This window comes from Nicotiana tomentosiformis, chromosome 12 (genome assembly GCF_000390325.3).
Source record: "Nicotiana tomentosiformis chromosome 12, ASM39032v3, whole genome shotgun sequence".
Taxonomy (NCBI): Eukaryota; Viridiplantae; Streptophyta; class Magnoliopsida; order Solanales; family Solanaceae; genus Nicotiana; species Nicotiana tomentosiformis.
This window is the reverse complement of record NC_090823.1, coordinates 23,835,749-23,861,425: the sequence shown is the minus strand read 5'-3', so window position 1 is coordinate 23,861,425 and position 25,677 is coordinate 23,835,749. Positions and strand designations below refer to the sequence as shown.

The 25,677-nt window shown below is 35.0% G+C and overlaps 3 protein-coding genes across 3 annotated transcripts; 2 read left to right on the top strand and 1 right to left on the bottom strand.

Annotated features, from left to right (window-relative positions):
* Positions 1–894: 894 nt before the first annotated feature.
* LOC104096941 (agamous-like MADS-box protein AGL62) lies at positions 895–1,566 on the bottom strand. Its single transcript, XM_009603399.2, has one exon. It carries the CDS (start codon positions 1,564–1,566, stop codon positions 895–897), a length of 672 nt encoding a protein of 223 aa, XP_009601694.2.
* A 13,095-nt stretch (positions 1,567–14,661) lies between these two features.
* Positions 14,662–15,306, top strand: LOC138902359 (uncharacterized). Its single transcript, XM_070190216.1, has 2 exons — positions 14,662–14,689; positions 14,915–15,306. The coding sequence occupies exons 1-2, from the start codon at positions 14,662–14,664 to the stop codon at positions 15,304–15,306; spliced, it is 420 nt and encodes a 139-aa protein (XP_070046317.1).
* Positions 15,307–19,606: 4,300 nt separating this feature from the next.
* Positions 19,607–20,841, top strand: LOC104096935 (early nodulin-like protein 15). Its single transcript, XM_009603394.4, has 2 exons — positions 19,607–19,901; positions 20,317–20,841. The coding sequence occupies exons 1-2, from the start codon at positions 19,706–19,708 to the stop codon at positions 20,664–20,666; spliced, it is 546 nt and encodes a 181-aa protein (XP_009601689.1). The 5' UTR covers positions 19,607–19,705; the 3' UTR covers positions 20,667–20,841.
* The last annotated feature ends 4,836 nt before the right edge of the window (positions 20,842–25,677 follow it).

The window sequence follows — 25,677 nt, the reverse complement described above, 5'->3', positions numbered from 1 at the left end:
TATATAATTAAAACTAATAGGAGCGGATGATGTAGCATGATTCAATGATTTCAAAATTTTTGTTCTGGAGCATAGGTATATATATATATTAAAAATCACTAAAATTTCAAGAAATATTTTTAAATTTTAACCTATAATTTCTGAATGATAATGGTTTATGGTAAGAACCTATAGGTTGAACCCGCCAAATGTAAATTTTTGATTCACCTCTTTGTAATAGTACACTCATCTTTTTGGTATCCTAGATCCGCCTGTACATCTTTCCTGTCACGCCCCGAACATGGGCTTGGATATAACACGACATCCGGTACCTGACCACATATGACCGAGCGAACCAACTAGCTGGCTGAATCAACATGTGATATCATAACATACTAAATGCAGAAGATAAACTAACAAATAGTGATATATTGAAAGTCTGAATGATATAAAATCAAGTGCGAAAACGCTAATATAGAACACAGAGTGTTTGTAAATACTCAAAGACTGCAAAGTAATGATAATGCCCCGAAAGAACTGGGAATGCACCTCACTCTCCGTATTGATTCTATAACCAATATTTCCACCCATGCTCATCCCGATAGGACTTCACATGTCTAAAATATCATATCAATACCTATTTAACACGTCCACAACTAATCCATATTTACGGAGTGTTACATTTCCCCCATAATTCATTTTACATGGTAAAAATTCTTGATATAAATTATGTTCCGGATAATACCATGATAATAGCATATAAAAGGATTGCAAGGAGTATTTGCTATTAATAAAATATTGATTTATAAGGGCAACCATTTGTTACTTAGAGGCAATAAGTACACAGAATGAGAACTTGAAAAACTCCGAGCAAATTAAGGCTAGCTAGTGAAGTACTCTGTTGGCTTTAATTGATCAAAAGAAAGGAGAACCAAAAGTTCCAGCTGAATGAAAACCAAAGTTATGGTTGTGAAGATTATTTGAAGCAACCAAGTTTCGAGCTGACTTGATATCATAGTTGTCATAGATCCCATTACCATTAATATCAAAATATGGAGAAGAATTAGAAATCTCAACCATAAACTTGCTTGCCTGATTTGTCGCATTCTTTTTTAAATCCTCTATTGAATCCTTTAATTGTTGAAGTTCATGCAAAGCAAGTTGCATTATAGGAGCTTCCCACCAATATTGACTTTGACTAGTTTTCCTCATTTGATCAAGTGATTCTCCTTTTTTCTTCTCAACTTCAAGCTCAGAAATAATTTGAGTTAATTGCAAATTGAGCTCATGAATACTAGCATTTCGATGTGCCTCAACAAGATGAAGTGATGAATTAGAAATTGGATTATGATTTCTCGAGAGGAATCTATCGACAATGGACTCAACATTAGGATGACCAAAAGAAAAAACTTTTCTTGCCGGTGAAAAAACTATGATAGCAATTTCAACCCCACAAAGGGTGCATAGTTCACTAGCTTTCTTGAAAAGACCAGAACGACGTTTTGAGAAGGTAACTTGGAGATGATTCTTGACCTCTATTTTGGAAATTTTGATCTTTTGACGACCCATTCTAGGTTTCTTTACCATGGCTGAAACTAAAGAATATTAGAGATAATTCTTGTGGTTTTCGAGTTTGCATTCAGAGTAAAAAATATGGGCTATTTAAAGGTGCTTTGGAGTATTCTCAAGCTTGCTGTCTTTATAATGTTTTTACTATTGTTTCTATGTAATGAGCTGATTTGGGAGTTAGAAAATCTTAACCTATTAATGGATTGATAATGTGAGACTCAATGCACCTTAGTTGGCATTATTAAAATGATAGGGCATATATATATATATATATATATATATATACACTTGTGAAAGTCAATTATTATTTTGATAAATCCCTTAATAAATACTCCCTCCGATCCACTTTAATTATTTTTTTAGTCTTTTTTTTGTGTTATCCACAATATTTGATTTTTTTCCGATATCAACAAGAAATTAACTTCTTTTTTTAAGTTGCCCTTGTAGTAAAGAGTCTTGAAGTATCTATTATATTTTCAATGAACAAATTAGGGTTAATATAGTGAATTTTATTGTTAATCAATGCAAAAAGGTGAATTCTTTCATATGTGTGAAAACATCCAAAAAAATCAATTAAAGTGGACCAGAGAAATTAATGACTTAATTGTTTGTTACAATTGTCAACCCCTCAATCTATTAATTGGTTTTTATACAGCTAGCTAGCAGGAATAAACACTAATTAATTAGTAGAGTAAGATTATTTTTTTTAAAAATGATTGTGAGTGAGAAAAGGAGATATCTCCCGACCTTAGAGATACTATACGTAATTTTTATGGGGAAAAAACATAACTGTCCAAAATTTTAGAAAATTTTATAAAATCTTAGCAGCATTAATCAATTTACAAACGTAGCAGTAAATATTTTACATTCCATAATAGAATCCCAACTGGACCCAATTAAATCTCAACCGAGATTCTCTCCATAAATATATCAATCCCAAAAATTTCTTATTACCATAAAGTACTATTAAATATATTATTCCTTATTTTTCACCCAAAATTATAGTTATTCCATTATACACAACATTACAAATAATATGTAATTATGTATAAAAGTATATATACATAGTATAATGATGATATTTAATATTATTGTAAATAATAATGGTATTCTAGTATACTAATATTATATTTATCCTATATTTCAGATTGCATGTGTATTAATGTTAGTAAATAGTGGATAATTAAATATATACATGGAATACATATATACTCCTATAAACTATAAAGTATTATAGTAGTTTATAATTATGTGTAAATATACATATACACGGTATAATGATGAATAATGCATAAATTAATAATGATATTATATTTAAATATACATATACATGGTATATTATAGATATATAATGTATATAATATATTAAGTATATTATATAAGTGAAAAGGCAGAAAATTCGATCAATTAATAGTAAATCAATCTTCACAATTTACAATTGTAAAGCATAAAAGAGAATCTCAATCTAGGAATACAAGAAAAACAACAAAAAAAATGGATCTCGGCCAAAAAAATATTTAAAAGAATTGAATAAATATTGACATCACCATTATTGGCATATTAAAAAGTTCTTTACTTCAGGTAGAAATTTCACACAAAGAGGTGCCCAACTTATTGGTTGATTAATTTGGCGTTATAGGGAGGTGCTTTTGTGAAGGTGAATAACTGGTGCAGAGGCAATAGAGAGAAGAAGAGAAGAGGAGAAGAGTTGAGCTTTGGACAGCTGTAGGTTGAAGGGGGCGAGAAAGGGGGATTTAATCCTAAATTACTGGGATTTTAACTTATTAATTAATGGGATATTAGATACAAGCATTTATTGAGATATGCTATGAATGTAATTTAAACTGTTTGTTCTAAAATAATTTGAAAGGCCTGTTGTTTATGCTAATAGTTCCTTAAAAAAGACCTATCATGTAAAAATCTCTTCTTTTTTTTTTTTTTTTTTTTTTTTTTTTGCTGTTTGAGTTGTAACATAAAAACAATCATGTTTTGCATTTACTTTTGAGTTGTAACCTAAGGAGAAGCCAATTATGATAATAGTTGGATAATAATAGTGTCTTATCTTAAGAAATTAGGTGGTCATAATTAAGTTTAGATATTGATGAGTTATGAATCATAAAAGTTAAATAACATATATAGATTATAAGATATGAAAATGCAAAAATTGTGTCGGAATATGGGAATTTTCTTAATACTTTTTAATTTTCTTAATGATTTTGTGTTGATTTTAGTTAAGGACTATAGATGCCAACTCTAGCATTAATACATTTTCATCAAAACATTAACTTGATTTCAAGACAGATAATCATATATTACGATTATTTTCGTATATTTTCTCTTATCTACTGCAAAGTTTAGTTTTTGTCCTAGTAACTGAGTGTACACTGGGAGTTTTTCTTATATGACATCTTTAAACCTAAAAGGTTTAAAACCCCTCTGTTATTGCATTTACCCTCTTTTTAGTTTGTAAGAGATTTTGTCTTTCCCGATGATCGATGCCTTTATTTTATTTTAACAAGAATCAGTCAAAAGTAATTCGTTACATTGCATTATAAGATTAAAAATAGTTTGTTTGGCGAAAAAATCAAACTTATTTTGAGAAATATTTTTTTTTCAAAAGTGCTTTTTTTTGTGTTTGGCTAATTAATTTAAAAAATACTTATAAACATTAATTAGTGTTTGACCAAATTTTTAAAAAGTGCTTTTAAGTGTATTTTTCTCAAAAGTGCTTCCGAAAAGAAGCTACTTTTTTTATTTTCTAAAACTGTTTCTGCTTCTATTCAAAAATAATTTTTTTCTCCTAAAAGCTTGGCCAAACACTTCAACTTTGAAAAAAAAATACATCTATCTATATTATATTAAAAGTGAAAGCCCTTAAGACAAAAGTTAAATTACTAAGATACCCTTCTAATTAAGTAACTTAAATACCCTATTAATAAAAAATTAAAAACAACTAAGGGCAAATAACCTAAGTACTCCTTCATGAAGGGTTACAAGCCACAACTATTAGATGCATACCCCCTTTTAAATGCAATGTTAAAATATCCTTTTTCGAATCATCAATCTACCTTCCAGATGGTTGCCGTTTCGAATATTATAGGTAATCATTTCAATTTAATTTTTTTTTTCATATATATATATTTCAATCTGACTTTATAGATTTTCCTTTCAAAAGTTTTTTTCCGTTATACCATAGATAAAACATGAGTGCTCTTGACCAATAATGCTTCCTTTTTTGTAATATTTCGTTTCAGCTTTTTTTGATGTATTTTTTATTTTTTCTCACCTATGTTACATATCCTTCTCTTTTAACATTAAAACCTAGAATGATATGATTTGTCCACAAAAATTTTGACGTCGACGTAATAAATATTTTTTTCTGCAGGAGGATAGATTATCCTCTAAAGTTTATTATTTTTCCTCTCATCTATTAGTTTTAAAACACAACACAAACACACACACTATTATACTCCTACAACTTTTATTTTAGCTTAATTTTCCTCTAAAGTAAAGTTTATTATTTAATGAATTTCATGTTAATAACCATTTATATTTTGATACATAAAATCATTACGCATATTGGAACTTAAAATATTTTAGTATTACTTTGAATTTAAGCACAATTTTTGGTGTGTACTATGTCAAAAATGAACGTGCTACAAAAATTGTTTGCTGTTTAATCACTCAATGAGTCAATGCAATTCAAAGCCGAAAGTAATTTTCACCAGTAAGCTTTCCTCTTATATAGAAGGACCTATAATAATATTATAAAGATGATAATGCTTTCTTTTGTAAAAGACCTAAAAAAAAAAATTATTTTTTTGTCACGACCCAAAATCTAACTAGCCGTGATGACACCTAACCTCACCCGCTAGGTAAGCCCAATAACAATAATCTAATTCAATTAATATTTAACTGACTCTAATTCACTCCCCAAGGATTGGTAGTACAAATCATGAGCTTCTAAAATTAGAAATTACAAAGCTGGTATGAAATAAATACATCATCTGTTCGAAATATACATAAACAGATTTTTATAGATCTAAGGCTACCATTAAGAAGAGGCAGCTACAACCAGAACGCAGGTAAGTCAATACACATAATACGAAACTGCTCAGAGCCTTATGCCACCGGGCGAAACTTACATTCTAAAAACGACCGGCCGGGTTGTTACATCCTTCCCCTTTTAAACAAACATTCGTCCTCGAACGTACTAAGAATCGCCTCGAAGTCTTCAAATCACTGAAAGTACATATCCAACATACACCCACGGGGGACCCCACGTCACCCCGTCCACATAAGACTGATGACACCATCCCAACTGTAATTTATCCTTTATATCAACACCGATAAGCCTTAGAGTCAAAATTCTCACCTTCCATTTATCTTCAAAAGACCCGATTCTAAATCCATAACTGGTATCCGTCTCAACCAACTGTAACAACTTATGCCTACACCCACAAGGTACGACCACACAACAAGACACACCATACATAGGCCTATAATAACATTTCTGATCACAATAGCTGCCTGTAATCAAAACCAGCACCGGCAATTAGCCTCATATCCGTTAGAACCCTATTAAAACCTCCACAACACTGACAACGATGCAAGAAACATGAAGACCTCTTAACTATACATCCGAATCAATAAGTCACAACTAACACCACCGGGCACACACCCCGCAAGCTAAAACTCGAGAAGCACAAAATGAAAATGACTGAATATGTAAAGAGAAACACATAAGGGAAATATCAAACAAGCCCGACAAGCACAACTCTTTAACAGTACCATACTACGAATCAGTTCAAAAGGAAAAATCAAAGTACATGAACAAATCATAAGGATCTCATCCTTGTATAACCTTCCACCGCGGCACACAGCCCGGCTCAAACATATCAAATCACATGGAATCGCGAGGGTCTCACCCTCAACTCTGAATCACAAGCTGAATACACATCATACCAATTGAAATCTCCCACTAACTCAATTCTGCCAATAAAATCACAACACTTACTAAACTCTCACCCCGGTAGAGTATCAAATCACAAATCGTAACCAAATTACTTAGGAATCATATTAAACCTGCCATAATAAACAATATGAATTCACTTATAGTCTCAAAACTCTCAATAATGAATATAAACAAATGATATACACAGGCTACCACTCATAGAGTCTCCCAACAGGGGTAAACACCTAAATATAATACTAAGTCATGAACTCACCCAACAAATAGGGGACCACGCCCCGATAAGCAAAACCGAATCCAAATACGAATGGTGCCCCTCTGTAACAAATCAAAAGCATATCTATATGACATCATCTGGCGCAATGGCCTCAAGCCTACTATATGAAACACATCAATGAGTCGGGACTTCCCCTCTTGGGCACCCTCTACTCGCTTGAATACTCCGCTATGACACACCTATTTGGAGTCTAGTACAATCTCTCACCATGTGGATGGTATCTCCACACTCGAAGCAACCTCTATGCTGGCGTGGCTGTGAGAACTGTGCGGTACGGGGTACTCTGAGACCCATGAGCACTTGAAACATTTGGCGATCCTGAAGTGCAAACTGCACTGGCAGACCCACGAAACCTCTACCATGTCGAACCCTGCCTCCAAAATAAGGACCAGTAGATCTCTCCGGTCTACGAGGCCTCTTCACCTCTCTGTCCTCTCTCTCTTGATCTCACCTATACTCTCTCTCACGGCCCCACCTGTCCTCTCTCTCCTGATCCCACATGCCCTTTACACGTCTAGCGATCCTTACCACATGCTAAAACGAAACATCTGACTCTAACTCCCGAGCCATGCTGAACTGAATATCATGCCTGAGTCCCTTAATGAATCTGCGAACACGCTCTCTAACTGTGGCGACCAAAGCAGGTGCATGCCTGGCCAAATCACTGAATCTCACGGCATACTCTGATACTGACATAGTGCCCTGGTGCAGCTGCTCAAACTCCGCGTGCCATGCATCTCAAAGGGACTGAGGTACAAACTCTCTCAGGAATATTTCTGAAAAATGAACCCATGTAAGTGAAGCTAACTCGGCTGGGCTACCGAACTCATATACCCGCCACCACTGATAAGACGCTCCCCTGAGCTGGAACGTAGTAAAAGCAACCCCACTCGTCTCAACAATACCCATAGTGCGGAGAATGCGATGGCACTCCTCCAGAAAACCGTGCACTCTTTGAAGCCAAACCACTGAATGTAGGAGGGTCATATTTCTTGAACCTTGCAAGTCTAAGCTCCTCCTCCTCAGATGTTGCTGCCCTGACCACAGGCTGAACTGGATCCACAGTCTGTGTCGCCATGACACTTGGAACCTGACCAACATTAACTCGCTGCTCGGGGGTGTGGGCGGCGGGAGTCTGGGTTCCTCCCCCGGTCTGTGAAGTAGCTTGTGCAACCAGAATCAACCCTACTCTAGCTAATGTACCAAACATGCTCAGGAATTGTGCTAAGGTCTCCTGATGTCCGGGGGTAACAGCAGGTGCTTCCAGTACCTGCTCCCCAACTAGAACTACTGGCGGCTCCTCAACTACTGCTCTGGTAAGTGCTCTGGCTGCGGCACTTACTCCTCATCGGCCTCTGCCTCTGCCTCTAGCGATACATGCTCCAGGAGCAGCATCGTTGATAACTGCAGCTCGTGTCCTCACCATCTGTGAGAGAATAGAAATGATAAAAGTTCAAACTCTGATATCAATAAACTCGCACGATAGGAATGAAAGAAATCAGATTGTCCTAATAGTTTCGTAGCCTATCAAAGATAAGTACAGACGTCTACATACCGATCCGCAAGACTCTACTAAACTCGCTTATGACTCGTAGCACCTATGAACCTAGAGCTTTGATACCAACTTGTCACGACCCAATTTCCCCTCTGTTTGGGTATCGTGATGGCACCTAGTCTTAGGGACTAGATAAACCTAACAATAATTGAAACAACAACATTATTGAAATAGAATCTCTTACAATTCCCAAAATTGGTAGTACAAGTCATAAGCTCTATAGAGTATTTGCTAGAAAGCCTCTAAATACAACTGTCCAGAAATAGGAATAAATAGTGCAAAATGAAAACTTGAAGGTGACTCTGAAGCCTGCGAATGCAGCAATAGGTTTACCTTAAGTCTCCACGGCAACAATCCACACAACTAACTAACGAACAAGTACCTGGATCTGCACAAAAATATGCATAAATGTAGAATGAGCACACCACAGCGGTTTCCAGTAAGTATCAAGACTAACCTCGGTAGAGTAGTGACAAGGAACAGTCAAGACACCCACTGGTCTAATAAACTGAACATGTATAAGTATATGAACAACAAAAGTATGATGTCTACATAAAGACTATGCAATATGGCTCACAATATAGTAATGAAAATAAGGAAGGAAACAACAAGTATCAGCAGAATATCATGAAAATGACACAGACAAAGTGAATGGAATACAACCTAAATCCGAAATCACAAATACAACAAGGGCAAGCAATTACTCAGCAACTACAACCGCTTTTACATCAGGTTTTGGTCAACAACTCCATGAGGTACCGAACCGCGGAAAAATCACAACTCATGGGTCTCAATACCTGAACCCTAACACTTGGCATCCTGTGCCCTCGTGACACCTCATAACCGCATTGACGACTCACGTACCAATAGAGTCATTCTTACATAGAAGGCAAGTAGACAAGGGTGAGCATCTATGCTCAACAATATCAATAACACCTCTTATCCGATAAGAGTGCTTAACTACGTGTATGCTTGTGCAAGTGTACTACCATAGTCCATATCAGCAATTAAGCATAAGGAAAAAGAACAGACAGCACGTAGAATATTTCCTCACAGCTTTCACAAGATAAAGCTGACACAGGTACATATACCACTATACAAATATCAATAACAAGAATGCCCCCATGCCACAAATCATTAAAACTCAATCCCTAACACAACCCACCTTGTCTCGCCACGTGTGCAATAGTAATATAAATGCCTGCCTTGTCTCGCCACACATGCATAATAATGCTCCCACCTTGTCTCGCCACATGCGCAACCTACATATATACATATTTTGCCTTGTCATGCCGCATGTGCAAATATCAATAGTAACAACTGCACAACAGAAACCTCGTGCAACCTCATAACAACAACCACACGACAAAAATATCGTGCATCACAATAATAACAACCGCACGATAGAAACCTCGTGCATCACCATAACAAGTACAACAACAACAATGACAATAATACAAAGTACGATAAGTAAATGAACTCAAGAACTTTAATTCATAAAGAAACGGTAGAACCAATTCACATGGAATAACCATAGTAAAGGATATTAGGTGTAAAGAGAACAACTCAACAAGGGAAAACTAATATGTAGCAATGATCCCACAATATACATTTCAACAACAGGGAAGCTAATACGAGTCAAATAATTCCAAATAAAACAAGTCGACTAAGATGTAGGATATCTAACTTCTTTTAAGGTTGAGAAATTACGAAGGATATTCAATAATTCAATTAAAGATAAGCAGTGAAAAGATAATCATAACCTCAATTAAGACTGAACGATTATAGGATGAGATAACAATAATTCCAAATAAAGATAAGCAGTTATGGAAAAGATAGCAGGAAAATAGAAGAGGTAAAATCTCCAGTTAAGTCAAATAAGAGTCAAATAGGCAATAAGAGTGAATCCTGAAGTAATTAATTTGAATTAAAGCATGTAGAGGTGAAATCTTTAAGGTAAGTATCTTGCTTAACTTCGTGTGGAGGAACTACCCCTTATGATTTGAGTCTTCCATGCTAATTGTAGTCCATGTATGCAAGGTGACGAGTACGTGCTCAGACTTATTTGTGGAAAATTGGCCTTTTAGAGTTCTTAGGCCCTTGTGTTCACTGAATATGCAGTTGTCCTTGTTATGATTATGCTTCTTAAGTACTAGTTTCACCTCTACCTGCTTAATTAGAATTAATTGTTTCATGATTCACTCTTATTGCTTATTTGATTCATATGTGCCTTAATTGAAATTGTTACATTTCTATTGCAATATTATTCTTTCCATAACTACTTATCTTTATTTGAAATTATTATTATCTCTTCTCTAATTATTTAGCCTTAATTGAGGTTATGATTATCTTTCCGCTGCTGCTTCTTCTTAGCTGAATTTGTTGTATCTCTTTCCTAATTGCCCGACCTTAAAAGAAATTTAGATATCTTATATCTTAGTTGACTTGTCCTTATTTGGAATCATTTGACTTGTGTTAGCTCCCTCGTTGCCAAACTGTATATTGCGGATCGTTGTTACATAGTATTTCCTTTCTTGTTGAGTTGATCTTATTATGACTAGCATTCCGATTGTGGCTACTCCTTGTGAATTAGTTCCTCCATTTCTTTGAGTTCAGGAATCTCTGAGTTGACTTATTTGTCGTACCCTTGTATTATTGTCATTGTTGCTGTTGTACTGTCCCGAGTGGCTCAGGTGAGTTTCGGGGTGGTTTCGGACCATTTTTAAGCCATTTTTAGTTGCTGGTTTTTGGTCACATAGGCATGCATCGCGATTGCGGACAAATGGTCGCGAACGCGAAGAGCAATTTTGTTGTTTGGACACTGTGAATCGCGATCGCGGAAGCCTTTTTATGATCGCGTATAGGAAAATCTTGTTGCACAGGACCCGACATTGAAAGCTTATAACTCGCAATCTATAAGAAATTTGGAGATGGTCCAAAAATAAAAGTTGTAGCCCTTTGTGTCTAATTTTCAAAAAATCAAACCATTTGGCATTTGGAGTTGTGTACGAAACGTTATAATTGATATACAACAGGCTATCTGGGAAGAGTTTGAAAATCACTAAGAAGAAATTTGTGTTGCAAAGGGCTAACTTTGGCAGCTTATATCTTGCAATATATAAGGAACTGGGAGATGAGAAAAACATTAAAGTTTTAGTCCTTGGTGTCTAGTTTTTAGAAAGTTAAACCATTTACAATTTGGAATTTTATACAAAAAGTTATGACTATTATACTAGAGGTTATCTAGAAGAGCTGGGCACTTGTTCTTCGCTATCGCGAAAGGCAAATTTTGGGCTGACAAAAGTTGTGCTTTGCGATCGCGAAGAGTAAATACCTAGGCGGTAGCTATATTTTGAGATTTCAGCTATTTTTAACATATTTGGAGCTATGGAGCTCGGATTGAGGCGATTTTTGAGGCGATTTTTACCATATGAATTGGGGTAAGTGTTCTATATCCTAAAGTGTTTATATTTCATGCATCTATGATTATATTCATCGTTTAATTCGGATTTTAATGGAAGAAATCAAGATTTTGGCAAAATCTTTCAAAAATAAAAATTTATGATTTGGAGGTCTAGTTGTTATCGGAATTTGATAAAATTGGTATGGTTGAACTCGTATCGGAATGAGTGTTCGGATTTCATGAAAATTATGGAGGGTTCCAAGAGGCGGGCCCCGTGTTGACTTGTGTTGACTTTTTGGAATAAATTTTTATGTCGACGTATTATTATCCGAAATTATTTCCGATGAACTTTAATGAAGTGGTACAATTAATTTGCATAGATTTGAGCTGTTCGGAGGTCAATTCAAGCAAGAATACAATTTTGGAATATCGGCATAACTTCAAAATAGGTAAATATCTTGCTTAACCTTGAGTGGGGGAATTACCCCTTAGGCATCGAGTCTTATGTGCCATTTGTGAAATGTGAAAAGTCGCGTACGCAAGGTGACGAGTACGTACTCGGGCTTATATATACAAAATATATTGGGTTAAAATCTTAGGCATATTGTGTAGTAAATTGAATAATTGTGGGCATTTATTAAATCATCTATTTGCCATGTCTCAATTTGGGTTTGTTGAATTTGTTTTTTTTATATGACAATCTGATGAAATTATTATTTGTATATTTATGTGAATTCTGTGAGTTTGGTTGTTTGATATTTCTTGAAATTTAATTTCATTATGGATTTTCCCTCTGCAAATAATTAATTAAGTAAGCTTAAGAAGAAGTGTTAATATAATTTTCAAATTTTGGATTAATGAAGGCGTTGCCCTATGCTGATTATTTTCTATCTCACTTGATTATTTTTGTAGTTTTATACATATTGTGTGGAGCCTTGGGCTATTTGTTGTGATATTATTTGATTATGTTATATCTTTGAAATTGGTTGTGGCTATTGGGCAATTTGTGAGATGAATTGATTTTGTTATGTTATCGTGATAATATTCCGTGTAAATTATTGTGTTGTGTGAGTTATTATTTTGACGATGTAAGGGTGGCATTCCACTGTTGATATAAAGTGGGTATAAGGGTGGCATTTTACTATTGTTATGTATATTGGGATATTGTCTAAGTAGAGTGATAAGGGTGGCTATAGGAGAGATAAGAGTGGCTATAGGAGAGATAAAGATGGTTATAGGAGAGATAAGGGTGGCTATAGGAGAGTTAAGGGTGGCTATTGTCAGGGATGATATGTGATGATGTGGAGTTATTGTGTTGGTAATTTTCATGTGATGTTGGGATTTTCCTTGTGTTTATTAAAATCTTGTGCAAATTGTCTTGTTGTTTCGATAAACTTGATGATAGCCTGTTCTATGTTGAAATTGTGAGCCTGTGGCTATTGCCGGGCAGGTAATGTTATATGGGATCGGGTTGCACGCCGCAACAGATATGAAACGTCGGCACGAAGTGCCGGGTAAAATATGATGATTTAATTATGGGCACGGAGTGCCGTGAAAATATGAAAGTGGGTTGAGACCTCTGTTTACGAAAAATATGAAAGGGCGCTGAGACCCGTATTTTATGATTATAAAATGAGGTGTCACATGGTGACTTTTAATTGAAAGAATTATATTCAAAATATTCATTTGGAAGGATTTTTGTTCAAAAAGATTTATTTGAAAGAATTATATTCGAAAGATATTTATTTGAAGTAATTATATTTGAAAGAGATTTATTGAAATAATTATATTTGAAAGATATTTAATTGAAGAGAGTATATTCGAAATATATTTATTGGAATGTATTATATCCTGGAGATTATTATTTGAGGAGCATATAGGCGAAATATTTATATTTGAAAGATTTGATTTAATTGGTTGTACTTGTGTTCACTATTTGTTGAGCAATATTAATGGTTCTCTTGTTGCCCTGCTGTGCATATCACTGGTTGGTTTGTGTTGCCTTTAATGTTATTTGTTTTCTATAATTTTGTATACTACATTGCACAGGTTATTAGACTAGTGAGTGTCTTGACTGTTCCTCGTCACTACTCCGCTGAGGTTAGTCTTGATACTTACTGGGTACCGACCGTGGTGTACTCATACTACACTTTTGCACATTTTTGTGCAGAGCCAAGTATTGAAGATATCGGACTCGGACAGATTTAGAGTGAGATCGCAAGGATTCAAGGTAGAGCTGTTTGGTCGTCGCAGATCCTTGGAGTCTTTCTATTTTATTGTACTGTTAATTATTACTCAAACAGTATTGAGTATTCGATCCTTGAGATCATTTCATGTATTCAGTTAGAGTTCATGACTCAGTATTTCCAATCTTGGGAGGTTTTCATATTTGTTTCCGCTGTTGGTTTTGATTACCTATTTAATTAATATTAAAAAAATGGCTTGAAATATAATTGTAATTGGCTTACCTAATCTTAGAAATGGTGGAATTTTGGGTCGTGACAAACATCCCTTTTGCCGGGGGCGCTGCATATTTAAGTGGATGCAGGTGGTTACATAGCAGAGAGTGTTGATCACAGATAGTGCTGCATCCTCTTGTCAGCGGACTCTGTGAGCCCCATTTCATTCCGGGGTCAAGTATTGTACTTTTGTTTATATTGTGGTCACTTTTCCATTGTAGCTGGGGTCTTGTTGCCGGCATCTTCTTTACACTCTTTTGTATCTTTAGAGGCTCCGTAGACACTATGTAGGTTGTATATAAGTGTTGGGAATGTTAAGCAAGTTGTGTTGTGTTTGATCACTTGTTCCACTTAGACTATAAGAATTTGTGTATTTTGGGACTTAATAGTGGGGTAACTAATGAAACGATTTAATATTGTATGAATAAACTTCCTATTGTCTAATTAATGAAATCACGTCTTTTCTTGATCATAGGTGAGTCGGATAGAAAGTATCTAACAGGCTTGTTTGGACGGGTTTAATCGGTTGAGCGTCGGTCACGCTTCCTGAGGTTGGGGCGTGACACGAAAACCCCCAAAACTCATAAAAATGTTAAATGGGAACCACTACCACAAAACCACTACAAGCTGAACACGGACAGGGCAGCTTCCATACGCCCAGGAAAATCTGGAATATGGGGTGTCATTCGAAATCATACAGGAGCGTGGGTTATTGTCTATAGTGGCAGTATACCACACACTTCAAGCATACATGCGGAGCTGAAAACTTTACTTCAAGGGCTCAAGTTAGCTGTTCAAAGGAACCTTAAACCAATTCACATAAACGTGGATGTTGCGGAGATACTCACAACACTGAAAAATGATAATGCTGTATATACTAATATTGCATCCGATTGCAGGAAGCTTCTCCACCAGCTACATGACGCGAAAGTCACTCGCACGTACAGAGAGCAGAATTTTGTAGCAGATATACTAGCAAAAGGAGGCAGTAAAATGGAATGCTCTGCAGAGCCAACTATTTTTAACGTGCCACCATTTTTTGTTACTGATCAGTTCCGTGCAGATCTACTTGGAACAGCCTTTTCAAGATAATTCCCACAAGGCGTACTTATGATTGCAAACAACACACAAACAAACACCAGGGCAACAATGCAGACAAAACATCAGCTGGAAGCTGGATTAACGCCTACTAGGGATCCATCTTTTTGCACGGAAACAGGACAGGGACCTATCCCTAATGTACTTCATACTGAAATTTCTAGTAGTAATCACTGTAGTAGTTGTAATCTGATGATGCCTCACCATCATCCTTCTCTGTACGCATGTTTTACAATAGTTAATGCAAACTTTATCTTTCCTACAAAAAATAAAGAATTACTAACTCCACAAATTTATATTTAAGTGGGCTCAGGCATATTCAAATATTAGCAAAAGCATACCTGTTATGGTGCACTTTGTCCTCCATAATGAGATAGTATACAAAATTTAAACAACTTGCCAAGAGTGCATGCCAAAGTAGAGCCGGCAACCCGAGCACCAAGCCACCAATAATAGTGATATTTGTATGTTCGTCATATGTTTCTCTAGAAATTCCATAATTAATGGATAAGTTAGTTTATTTTTGTTTCTTTCGTGTTCGCGAGTTTGAATAGCAGATGGGAAACCATTAGATTTGATATTCTCCATAAGAACATTATAAGAAATATTCTTAAGATTGTTGTAAAAATTAATTATAGACAATAAGAGTTAGCTTAATTAGTATAGCCAAGCTGGTTTGGTTACAGAATGCCAGCTCAGTATATAGTCGGTGATAGTTGAATATAAAGAAAGTATAGGTCAACTATCACCTGATCATAAGTAGGGGTGTCAAGTGAGATGTTTGGGTTGTATTTAGGCTGATTAAGATGGTTTGATTTATTAAACGGGTCATGTAACCCTACCCAAAGTTTACTTGACCTAAGATAGATTGGGTCAAGAAGGACTAAACAATGGGTTATAATCCAACCCGTTCAAATTGACCTAAATATTTATAATATTCTCAACTTTTAAACAAGTATAAATAAAATAATTTCACATATATAACAATAATTTTTATATTTATTTTTCGTAAATATTATTCTAGAATGGTTTATGATGATAAATTTTTTGTTTCTTTTTTTCATATTGCTTCTTGTCTTATATTTTGGAATAAATATCAAATTATGCCTAATAATCTCTTTCCTCAATTTTTTCCCATCCTACCCGAACCCTCCACCCCACCCTAAACAGAAGTATTATTTAGAGTACTTTCTTCATGTCGTAGATAGAGTATTTACTTTTTCATTTCAACAAAATGAGTATTTTCTTCTCATGTTGTAGAAATAGTACTTTTGTTTTATTTCAACAAGAAAAAGAGTTTTTTTTCAATTATGAAGCTCAAATTTCAATATTGTTCTTGTGTGAAAAAGTACAACAACACATTAATTCCTTTGTGTTTGTATGATTTTTTTTAAAAAATAATTGAATTCTTGAAGAAAATAAAGTCCTGAAAACATTGAATTATTGGGGAGAGGGCTCGGGGGTGGTAGCATGGGAACACATGGGGATTTGAGTGGAGGGGTTGAGAAGAGTAGCATAGAAAATTATTTTGCTAAAAAATATTTTCGATTCTCTGACCAAACACAAGAAAATATTTTTTGATTTTTTTTTAAAATATTTTCCTTCATACCTAACACACTTTTAGAAGCTTTAAAGGACAATTACTATTCATGGGTCAGTTTGGGCGGATTTGATCTACCGAAAATAAATTAGTTTAATTAGATTGTGCCCTAACTTAATCCATTATTAAAGTAACTAAACACATTCTCACATCAATGTCATGGATTAATTTTATCACTTAACCATATAAACTATGCTTTTTTGTAAATTGTTGTACGGCTGTGGCAAGAGTTTTTTCTAGTGCTAATAATCGTATATATATCTCGTTTGGTTATTTTCTAGAGGCAAGCATCTATTCTGGTGAAATAATTAAAGCATCCCTCCTTTTTCCTCTTGTGAATTGTCACACTTAATGACATGAAAAAACTTCCGGTGCGAGCTTAATTGTTGTTGTCATCAATATGACAGGTTTAATAATGTGTGTTTCAAAATATTACACATTTTATACATGCTAGCTCTGAAATTATCGGTTCTTACACTAGCAAAACTGACTGGCCGATTAGTACATATTCTTGTTTTTTTTCCCAGAAATAGAATAGAAAAAGTGAGCAACCTTTTTTCAGATATCGAATAGAAAATAGAAAAATTAAGAATTGAGTATCGGATTACTCTATCAATTGGTCAATTATTTGTGATCAATTAATTCAAATTCTTATTTTAAAAAGAAAAAAAATTAGTATAGTAAAATGAACATCCATACTTCTATAGAATGTCTTTTTTACGACATAAACGAACTACTGATAATAGCATAAGAATTTTTAATACATCGATTTGTCATTTGAACGATACAATACTGATCGTTTTTGTATAGTAATAAAATATTAAACTTGTATTTTTAATTGATATATTAAATGCAACTTAAAAATTACTATTTGCAAATTTGGACTACTTCCACTTCTCAACGGACCAAGCACGCCATATCTCCGATTTTATGTTTCGTTCCATCACCGAATAAGGCAAATTTTAATAAAACAAAAACCATAAAGCAAAATTATACAGTAGAATTTTTGTTCGGACACTTGCTAAGCCGGCCGATGTAGGTCGCGCATATTAGTTAATTCAGCAAGGGAGTTATTACACACACTGAGAATTGGTACATACTCTTTATCGGATTTCGACCACCGTCCTGAATTCTTTCTTACAATACAGTAATGTGAAAATACAAAGGAAATATGATACTTCTAAGTTTTTGCCAGAAACACACACCAGGAAAGAAAAAAAAAAGAGGAAAAGGAAGGAAAAAGTTAACTAGAGTTTACATGCCTAAATTATCTACTTACGAGTATCCTCAGGACGAACAATACCACTGGCAAACTTAGTAGCATCTCTAGCAGCATCTTCTGGTTTCTTCTTGATGTACATCATGTAGTACCAAATTCCGCCAACGACGACGGCGCCGCCGACCGCTATAGTGCCTTGGCTATAAGGTAAACTTCGCAACCGATTCATAACACCACCAGCCATTTCTTTTCTTCTATTGATAAGAGATAAACCCTAATAAGGTTTTGTTTTTTTTACTTGATGTTTGAGTACGTAAAGAGGTGGAGCTGAGGATAAAGCTGTGGGGAGTAGACACGTTCTCTCTTTTGTGTCACGTTACGAGAAGTTGCATGTATATTCTCAAGTATGAAGTATGGACGTAGCGGCGGTAAAGGATAAGTGCTGGTACGTGGTGACTCACCAGGCAACGTGCTTAAAGGTTAAGAAACCTTAGCTTATATTTTCGTTTGGTGATTAACTTACATAGCAGTGTACACATTTTTCTAAAATAATTAAAGAGGTTAAGTTTATCTAAGATAATAGGTTTTGTAGTAGTACTTTACATAATTTTAAAAATACAAAAATAACTTGTTATAATCAGTCAGAATATATTAATAATTATAAAATATTATATTATTTCTGTAAATAACGTGTGTATAATTAGTTAAATCCTTTTTATTTATTGTCTTTTGGCTCTTCTGATTTTTCACAACAAGTGTTCGGCTGGTGGTTACCAGGTTAAAACAGAGTTATCGAAACGACGAAGTTTCAGATTTAAATTTAATTACAACCAAAGCGAATATGCTTCCATTGTAAATGACATCCCGCTATATGACAAAATTTTAAAAAAAGGAAGTAGTAATTTTAGTCCTTGAGTTATAGCTTTATTCCAGTTTGATCCCAGTATATTTGATTGAGCGAATTTGACTTTCAATTAATATAAATGTGAAATTTTGATCCCTCAAACTAACAGAGTTAAAAACTTCACGGAACATCACTAGATCTAAATGGATTTAGATGAAATTATAAAAGACTCATGAGGCTACGCGTTAACGGAGTTCGACTTTTGTTTTGAAGTTTGACCATTAGGGTTAGACTTTGACTTTTGTTTGGATTTGACATAACCTTAAATTGTGGGGGTAAATTTTTATGAATTTGTTTAACCTCGTTGAGGATATAGGCATATAAGCTTTGGCGATTCTTGACCATCCGTCCTCGATTATCGGGACTCTTCAGACCATATACCTTAATGGATTAATCCCAAGTAAAGTAAAGATAACGGGTAAAAGCCCAAATAATTTTTGACCGTTTCAACCCTTAATCTTGTACTCCTACTTTTTATCTAACGGCTAGTTTTCTTGCTTCTTTAGCAGCATTACTCTAACGGCTAGTTTTTCTCCTCCCCTATATATATACATAGAAAGAAAAAATTACCATACAAATCTCTCTTGCTCCATTAACTTCTATTTATAAAAACTAGTGTAGCTGTTGAAGAAAAACTTCTTTTTCTTTTGAGCATATCTGTTCATACTAAATGGCTGGTTTTTCAAGAAATGTGCTTTCTTCTTCACTAGTAGCTGTTCTCTTCTTCTTCCTCCTCTTGAGCTTCTCAGAAGCCAGAGACCATTTGGTAGGGGGGAAAACTGATTCTTGGAAAATCCCATCTTCTGAATCAGATTCTCTCAATCGATGGGCTGAAAAATCTCGCTTCCTCATTGGAGATTCTCTTGGTATGGTTATAATTATCTGAACTTTATCTCCAATTTTATTATTAGCTCAGACATACGTGTAAAAGAGTTTTTATACAAGTCACCTAAAAATAACTATATGTCATTATTGCTTACAGTAAGTGGAACTAATTACCTCAAAAAACTAAAATAAGCAACGTCTTATATGTAAAAAAAAAAAAAAAAGTAGTAGGGGCGAAGTTTCACCTTCGCCGGAAAAATACACTAAGTACTTAACTAAAATATTAGGTTTTAGAGGTATATAATATATATTGAACATCCTTTGTTTGGAATTATTTTTTACTTCTTTTAATTCGAACACCCTTAGAAAAATTTCTGACTTCGTCATTATTATGGGTGTATACAACATAAACACATGAACATACCAATTTTATTTTTTAATTTTTTCTTTTGGCAGTGTGGAAGTATGATGGGAAAAAAGACTCAGTTTTAGAAGTGAGCAAGAGGGATTATGTGACATGCAACACGTCAAGTCCAATAGCAGTGCACAATGATGGGAATACAAAGATAGAGCTAACAAATTCAGGAGCTTACTATTTCATAAGTGGAGCAAAAGGGCATTGTGAGCAAGGCCAGAAACTGATAGTAGTGACCTTATCTGAGAACAACATGAGGAGATTCATGGGTGCACCTGCACCTTCTCCGACAGAATTTGATGGTCCAGCTATGGCTCCTACTAGCAATTCTGCTACATTGAAGGCTGGTTTATTTATGGGTTTTGGGGTTTTAATTGGATTCTTGTTTTGAAGTGAGGGATATTATTCTCATTGATTTTATTTTTATTTTTTTGAAATTTTAGATGAGAGGGAGAGGATGAGAGATGGTGATCTTCTTAAATATTCTTTGATTCAATTTCTTCTTTAATAACTTTGGGCAGCCTAAGCTTTGTTGGAAGGAAAATGAAAAAGCTTTATTATTGATATTATTCTCTCCATACCAAATCTTTTTTTTTTCAAGGTTAAAAAGAAAGAAATAATTGAATATAAAAAGTAGTAGTAATAATTGTTATGGTACAATGGTATTTTTGGTAGCCTATGAGCAAAAGCTATAAAAACTATGTATTCACTCCAAACTAAATAGTCAAATAATCAACTCCTTGGCTAGAGGTCCAAATTATGGCACTAGGATGCTTACGAAAAACTCAAAAATCGAACGGATGTGCTTAGATGTTGTTCCAAATTAATGGTTTTTCTTCATTAATTTCATAGAAGAAGTTGTTATGAATTTCACTCTGGTGATAGTAGACAATGAATCTCACATTCATTTACTGCTAAATTTGATTCTGGTGAAAGAATCTTCACATTTCAGGGATGTATGTCATTATTCAAAAAAAATAAAAATATTTTTTTTATTTAATTAACCGTTTTCCTTCCTTTACTGACATTACTCTTTTTTATGTGTTATAGAAATTGTAAAATGATTTAATTGATAAAATTGATGGTTAGTCAATTGCTGGCATGGGAAATGGTTGTTGGATGAAGAAAATATCATTGAAGAAAGTTGTAGAGAAAGTGCAAGGTGCCATTAGGTGTTTGATAAAAAATGCCTTAATGACCTAAAAATATGGAAATTCTTACTATTGATTGGTCCAATTGAATTGTGTTGAACTGTTGATGTGTAGATTGATTGAAGTTGTGTAAGAGTAGTGAAACCATTATAGGAATAAGGCGTTTAATTTAAGATATGTTTGACTAAAAAATCACATTGAGTCTCTTAAGCTGGGTCAATCCAATTTTGATTAATCTCTAATGGAAAGCAAGTGTGTGAGGATGCTAAGAAAAGGAAAAAGAAGTCCACGCCCAAATTATGGTGTCTCTAATGGCTAAAACAAGACTCCATGACCGAGAAAGTTAGAGATGAAGAAGACGAGACAAGAAAAGAGAAATTGGAGATTTGGTCTGCACGAAGTAAACCTTGGTCACATTGACCAAAACTTTTTATCTCCTTTTGATACAAAGCAGCTGTCCATTTTGTCCACATTGTCCACTTTTCACTTTAGTGCATGTGAGCACGTGACCCACAAATAAGGATAGGACATTTATTGAATAAAGTAGCTGTTTTTATATTCTTTTGTATACTATGTAAATAAGAATGTAAAGGCACGGGTGAAAAAGGCAGAAACTTCTTTCCATCACTATCTTTTCCTTTTCAATATTCTTAAATGGTATCAAAGCAGTGAAAGCTCGATCCATCAATCGTCTTCCTCATCAATTGTAAACAATGTCGGATAACACTACAAACACAGTGGCTCTGAACACCACTGGAGGAATCCCTACCATCGACTCAAACTATGCATATTTTCTTCATTCTTCTGATGCACCGGGAATGTCTCTTGTCAACACAGCTTTTGATGGAAAAGGATTCCAAGGATGGAGAAGGTCTGCACTATCTGCTAAAAACAAAATATGATTCATCAATGGTGCTTGCCCTGCTCCGGCTCTCACTTCCAGAGACTATCAGCCTTGGAGCAGGTGTAATAGTAACATCCTGGTTGCTCAACTCATTGTCCAAAGACATAGGAGACAGTGTCATTTTACTCTAAATCTACTAAAGATCTCTGAACCAGCCTTGAATATGTTTGGTCAGTCAAATGGAGCTAAGCTCTATCACCTGAGGAAGGAATTATCAAGGTTAGTACAGGGAACTAGTGACATAGCAAGCTACTTTACAAAACTCCAACGTTTATGGGATGAATTGGATTCACTTAATTGTGATGTGAAGTGCAGTTGTTTATGTGTCTGTGAAGGGAAGCAAAAATTAGAAAAGTCACTAGATGATGAAAAGCTTATTCAGTTTCTTATGGGTTTAAATGATAGTTATGGCCAAGCAAGGGGAACCATCCTAATGATGAACCCCCTACCAAGCATAAACCATGCATATTCCCTAAGCAAAATGAAAGCCAGAAAGAAGTTTTTTCTATCCCACTCATTTCTCCAGATTCTTCATCTTTCATGGCAACAAATCAAAACGACTTTGCACAAAGGAGTGCAAGGCAGATGCAAAGGAACCAAATGCAACATCAAAAGTTTGGGAACAACATCCAAAAAGTGACTAACTCTACTCAAAGAAACACAACTTTCAAGGGAAAGAAAAGTAACATGCAGTCATTGCAAGAAAGTAGGTCATACTGTCAGTGATTGATATTGAATTATAGGTTTCCCAGAAGACTAATTCACAAAGGGAAATCAAGTTCACGCCAGAAGCAATGGAGCATTTCAAATTGAAGAATCAGATCAGAACAATAGCAATCAAAATGAAGTACTCAATCAATACCTCTCACATGATCAATTTTCACAGCTGGTACAACTAATCAAGCAGGTTAAAGGTGCAGATTCAGGAAATTCTGAAACAAATATCAATGCAAATGCTGTGGCTGGTACTATTGCTAGATATTCTGGAACTTGTCTTTCAGTTTTTAATTCTAGTTCATGGATTATTGATTTTGAAGCATCTGAACACATGTGTTTTGACTCAAATGCCTTTATTTCCTTGACACCTCTCCCAGTTCCATTAAACATAAATCTGCCTAATTTTTTCAAAGTCATTGTCAATCACATATTCTTCCTGATTTCATTTTAGAAAATGTATTAGATGTACCTAGTTTCAGATATAATCTATTATCTGTTAACAGGTTTTGTTTATAATTTCATTCTATCCTCTTTTTTTTACCTCTAGTAACTGTATGTTGCAGGGGCTTCTAGTGAAGAGGGCAAAAGTTTTTGGTAAGGCAAGGGATGGGCTCTACCTTTTGGAATCAAGTGGAGTTAGAAATAGCACAAGTCTGGTACCACTTTCAGTTTTAAATCAAAATGTCTTTAGTCAATTATCAGTCTTATCTGCAAGCTCAGTTTCAGATATAAGCCTTTGGCACATTAGGTTAGGGCATTTGCCCTTTTCAGCAATGAAACATCTCAGTTTTGTTTCTTTACCTTCTAACTCTGATTGTTTCTGTCAAATTTGTCCTAAAGCTAGGCAAACCAGAATTCCTTTTCCATTAAGTCAAATTAAATCAACAAGGGCGTTTGAGTTAATCCATGTAGATGTTTGGGGACCTTACAAGGAGTCAACTTACAATGGTTTTAAGTATTTCTTGACACTGTAGATGATTATAGTAGGGCAGTTTGGACTTTCCTTATGAGCATCAAAAGCAATGCTTTTGGACTTCTCACAATGGTGGAAAGACAATTTGGTGTAAAGGTACAAAAAATAAGAACAAATAATGCTTTTGAACTTGGGAAAGGTTCTCAGGAGGCAGCATTTTTAGCCTCTCAAGGAGTGCTACATCAAACATAGTGTGTGGCAACCCCTCAACAGAATAGAGTGGTTGAGAGGAAGCACTGGCATCTTCTGGAAATTGCAAGGGCTTTGTTGTTTCAATCTAAGCTTCCTCTTTCTTATTGGGGAGAATGTGTACTAACTGCAACATATTTGATCAATAGGTTACCTTCTAGAGTGCTTAAAGGAAGGACACCTTATTTTGTTCTATTCAAACAAAAACCCTCTTATGAACTATTGAAGTGTTTTGGTTGTCTTTGCTTTGTATCTACTTTGACTAGCGGAAGAGGTAAGTTTAACCCAAGGGCAAAGCATTGTGTGTTCTTAGGTTATCCCTTGGGGTAGAAAGGTTATAAAGTTCTAGAGTTGGATACAAGAAGAGTAAGTGTATCTAGAGATATATACTTCTATGAAAATCAGTACACTTTTGCCTCTACTACTACACCTACAAATTCCTTTTTTCCTATTACATCATCCCTAGAACATAGTGTAGACTCATCATCAGAACACATAAAGGATGAGCCCATTATTCCTAGCTCACCCTTATCTTCACTGCCTACCTTTTCAAACCCAAGCAACTCTAGCACTCTTCCTTCAACCTCAGGTACAAGTTCTATTTCCCAACCTAGATTATTTCCTTATTCACCCTTACCTATATCCCTTCCTGAAGTCAGGAAATCTACTAGAACACATAATCCACCCTCATATCTCCAGGAATATGTGTACAACTCAGTCTTTCTCACAGACCTCACAAACTCTTGCTTCACTGCACCAATCCAGCCCATGGTTCTACCCTTCATAGCTCGTTCTCCTATCAATCAGTCTACACTTCATTCCACTTCCTACCTTGTTGAACCTACTTCTTACTCACAGGCATCTTTACACCCAGGGTGGCAGGAAGCAATGGAAAAAGAATTAGAAGCTCTAGAACTTAACAAAACCTGAGAGGTTGTGCCTTTACCTAGTGGAAAGAAAGCTCTTCCTTGCAAATGGGTCTACAAAGTGAAATACAAGTCTGATGGATATTTGGAAAGATTCAAAGCTCGTTTGGTTATTAGGGGAAATATTCAAAGAGAAGGGATAAACTTTACTGAGACTTTTTTCCTAGTTGTAAAAATGACAACAATTAGGTGCTTACTTGTTATTGCAGTGAAAAAGGGATGGAAGGTGTCACAACTAGATGTGAATAATGCCTTCTTGCATGGGAATTTGCAAGAAGAGGTGTTTATGAAATTTCCAGTAGGGACAACACCACCTTTACCCAATCATGTCTATCTTTTGAAAAAATCACTATATGGACTACGGCAAGCCTCAAGGCAGTGGTATGCAAGGCTCACTGCAACCCTAAATTTTAAAGGATATTCACATTCTTTAAATGATTATTCCTTGTTTTTTAAACAATCAGCAGGAAGGATTACTATAGTTGCAGTTTACGTTGATGATATTCTAATCACAGGGGATAACTCTACTGAGCAGGCAGACC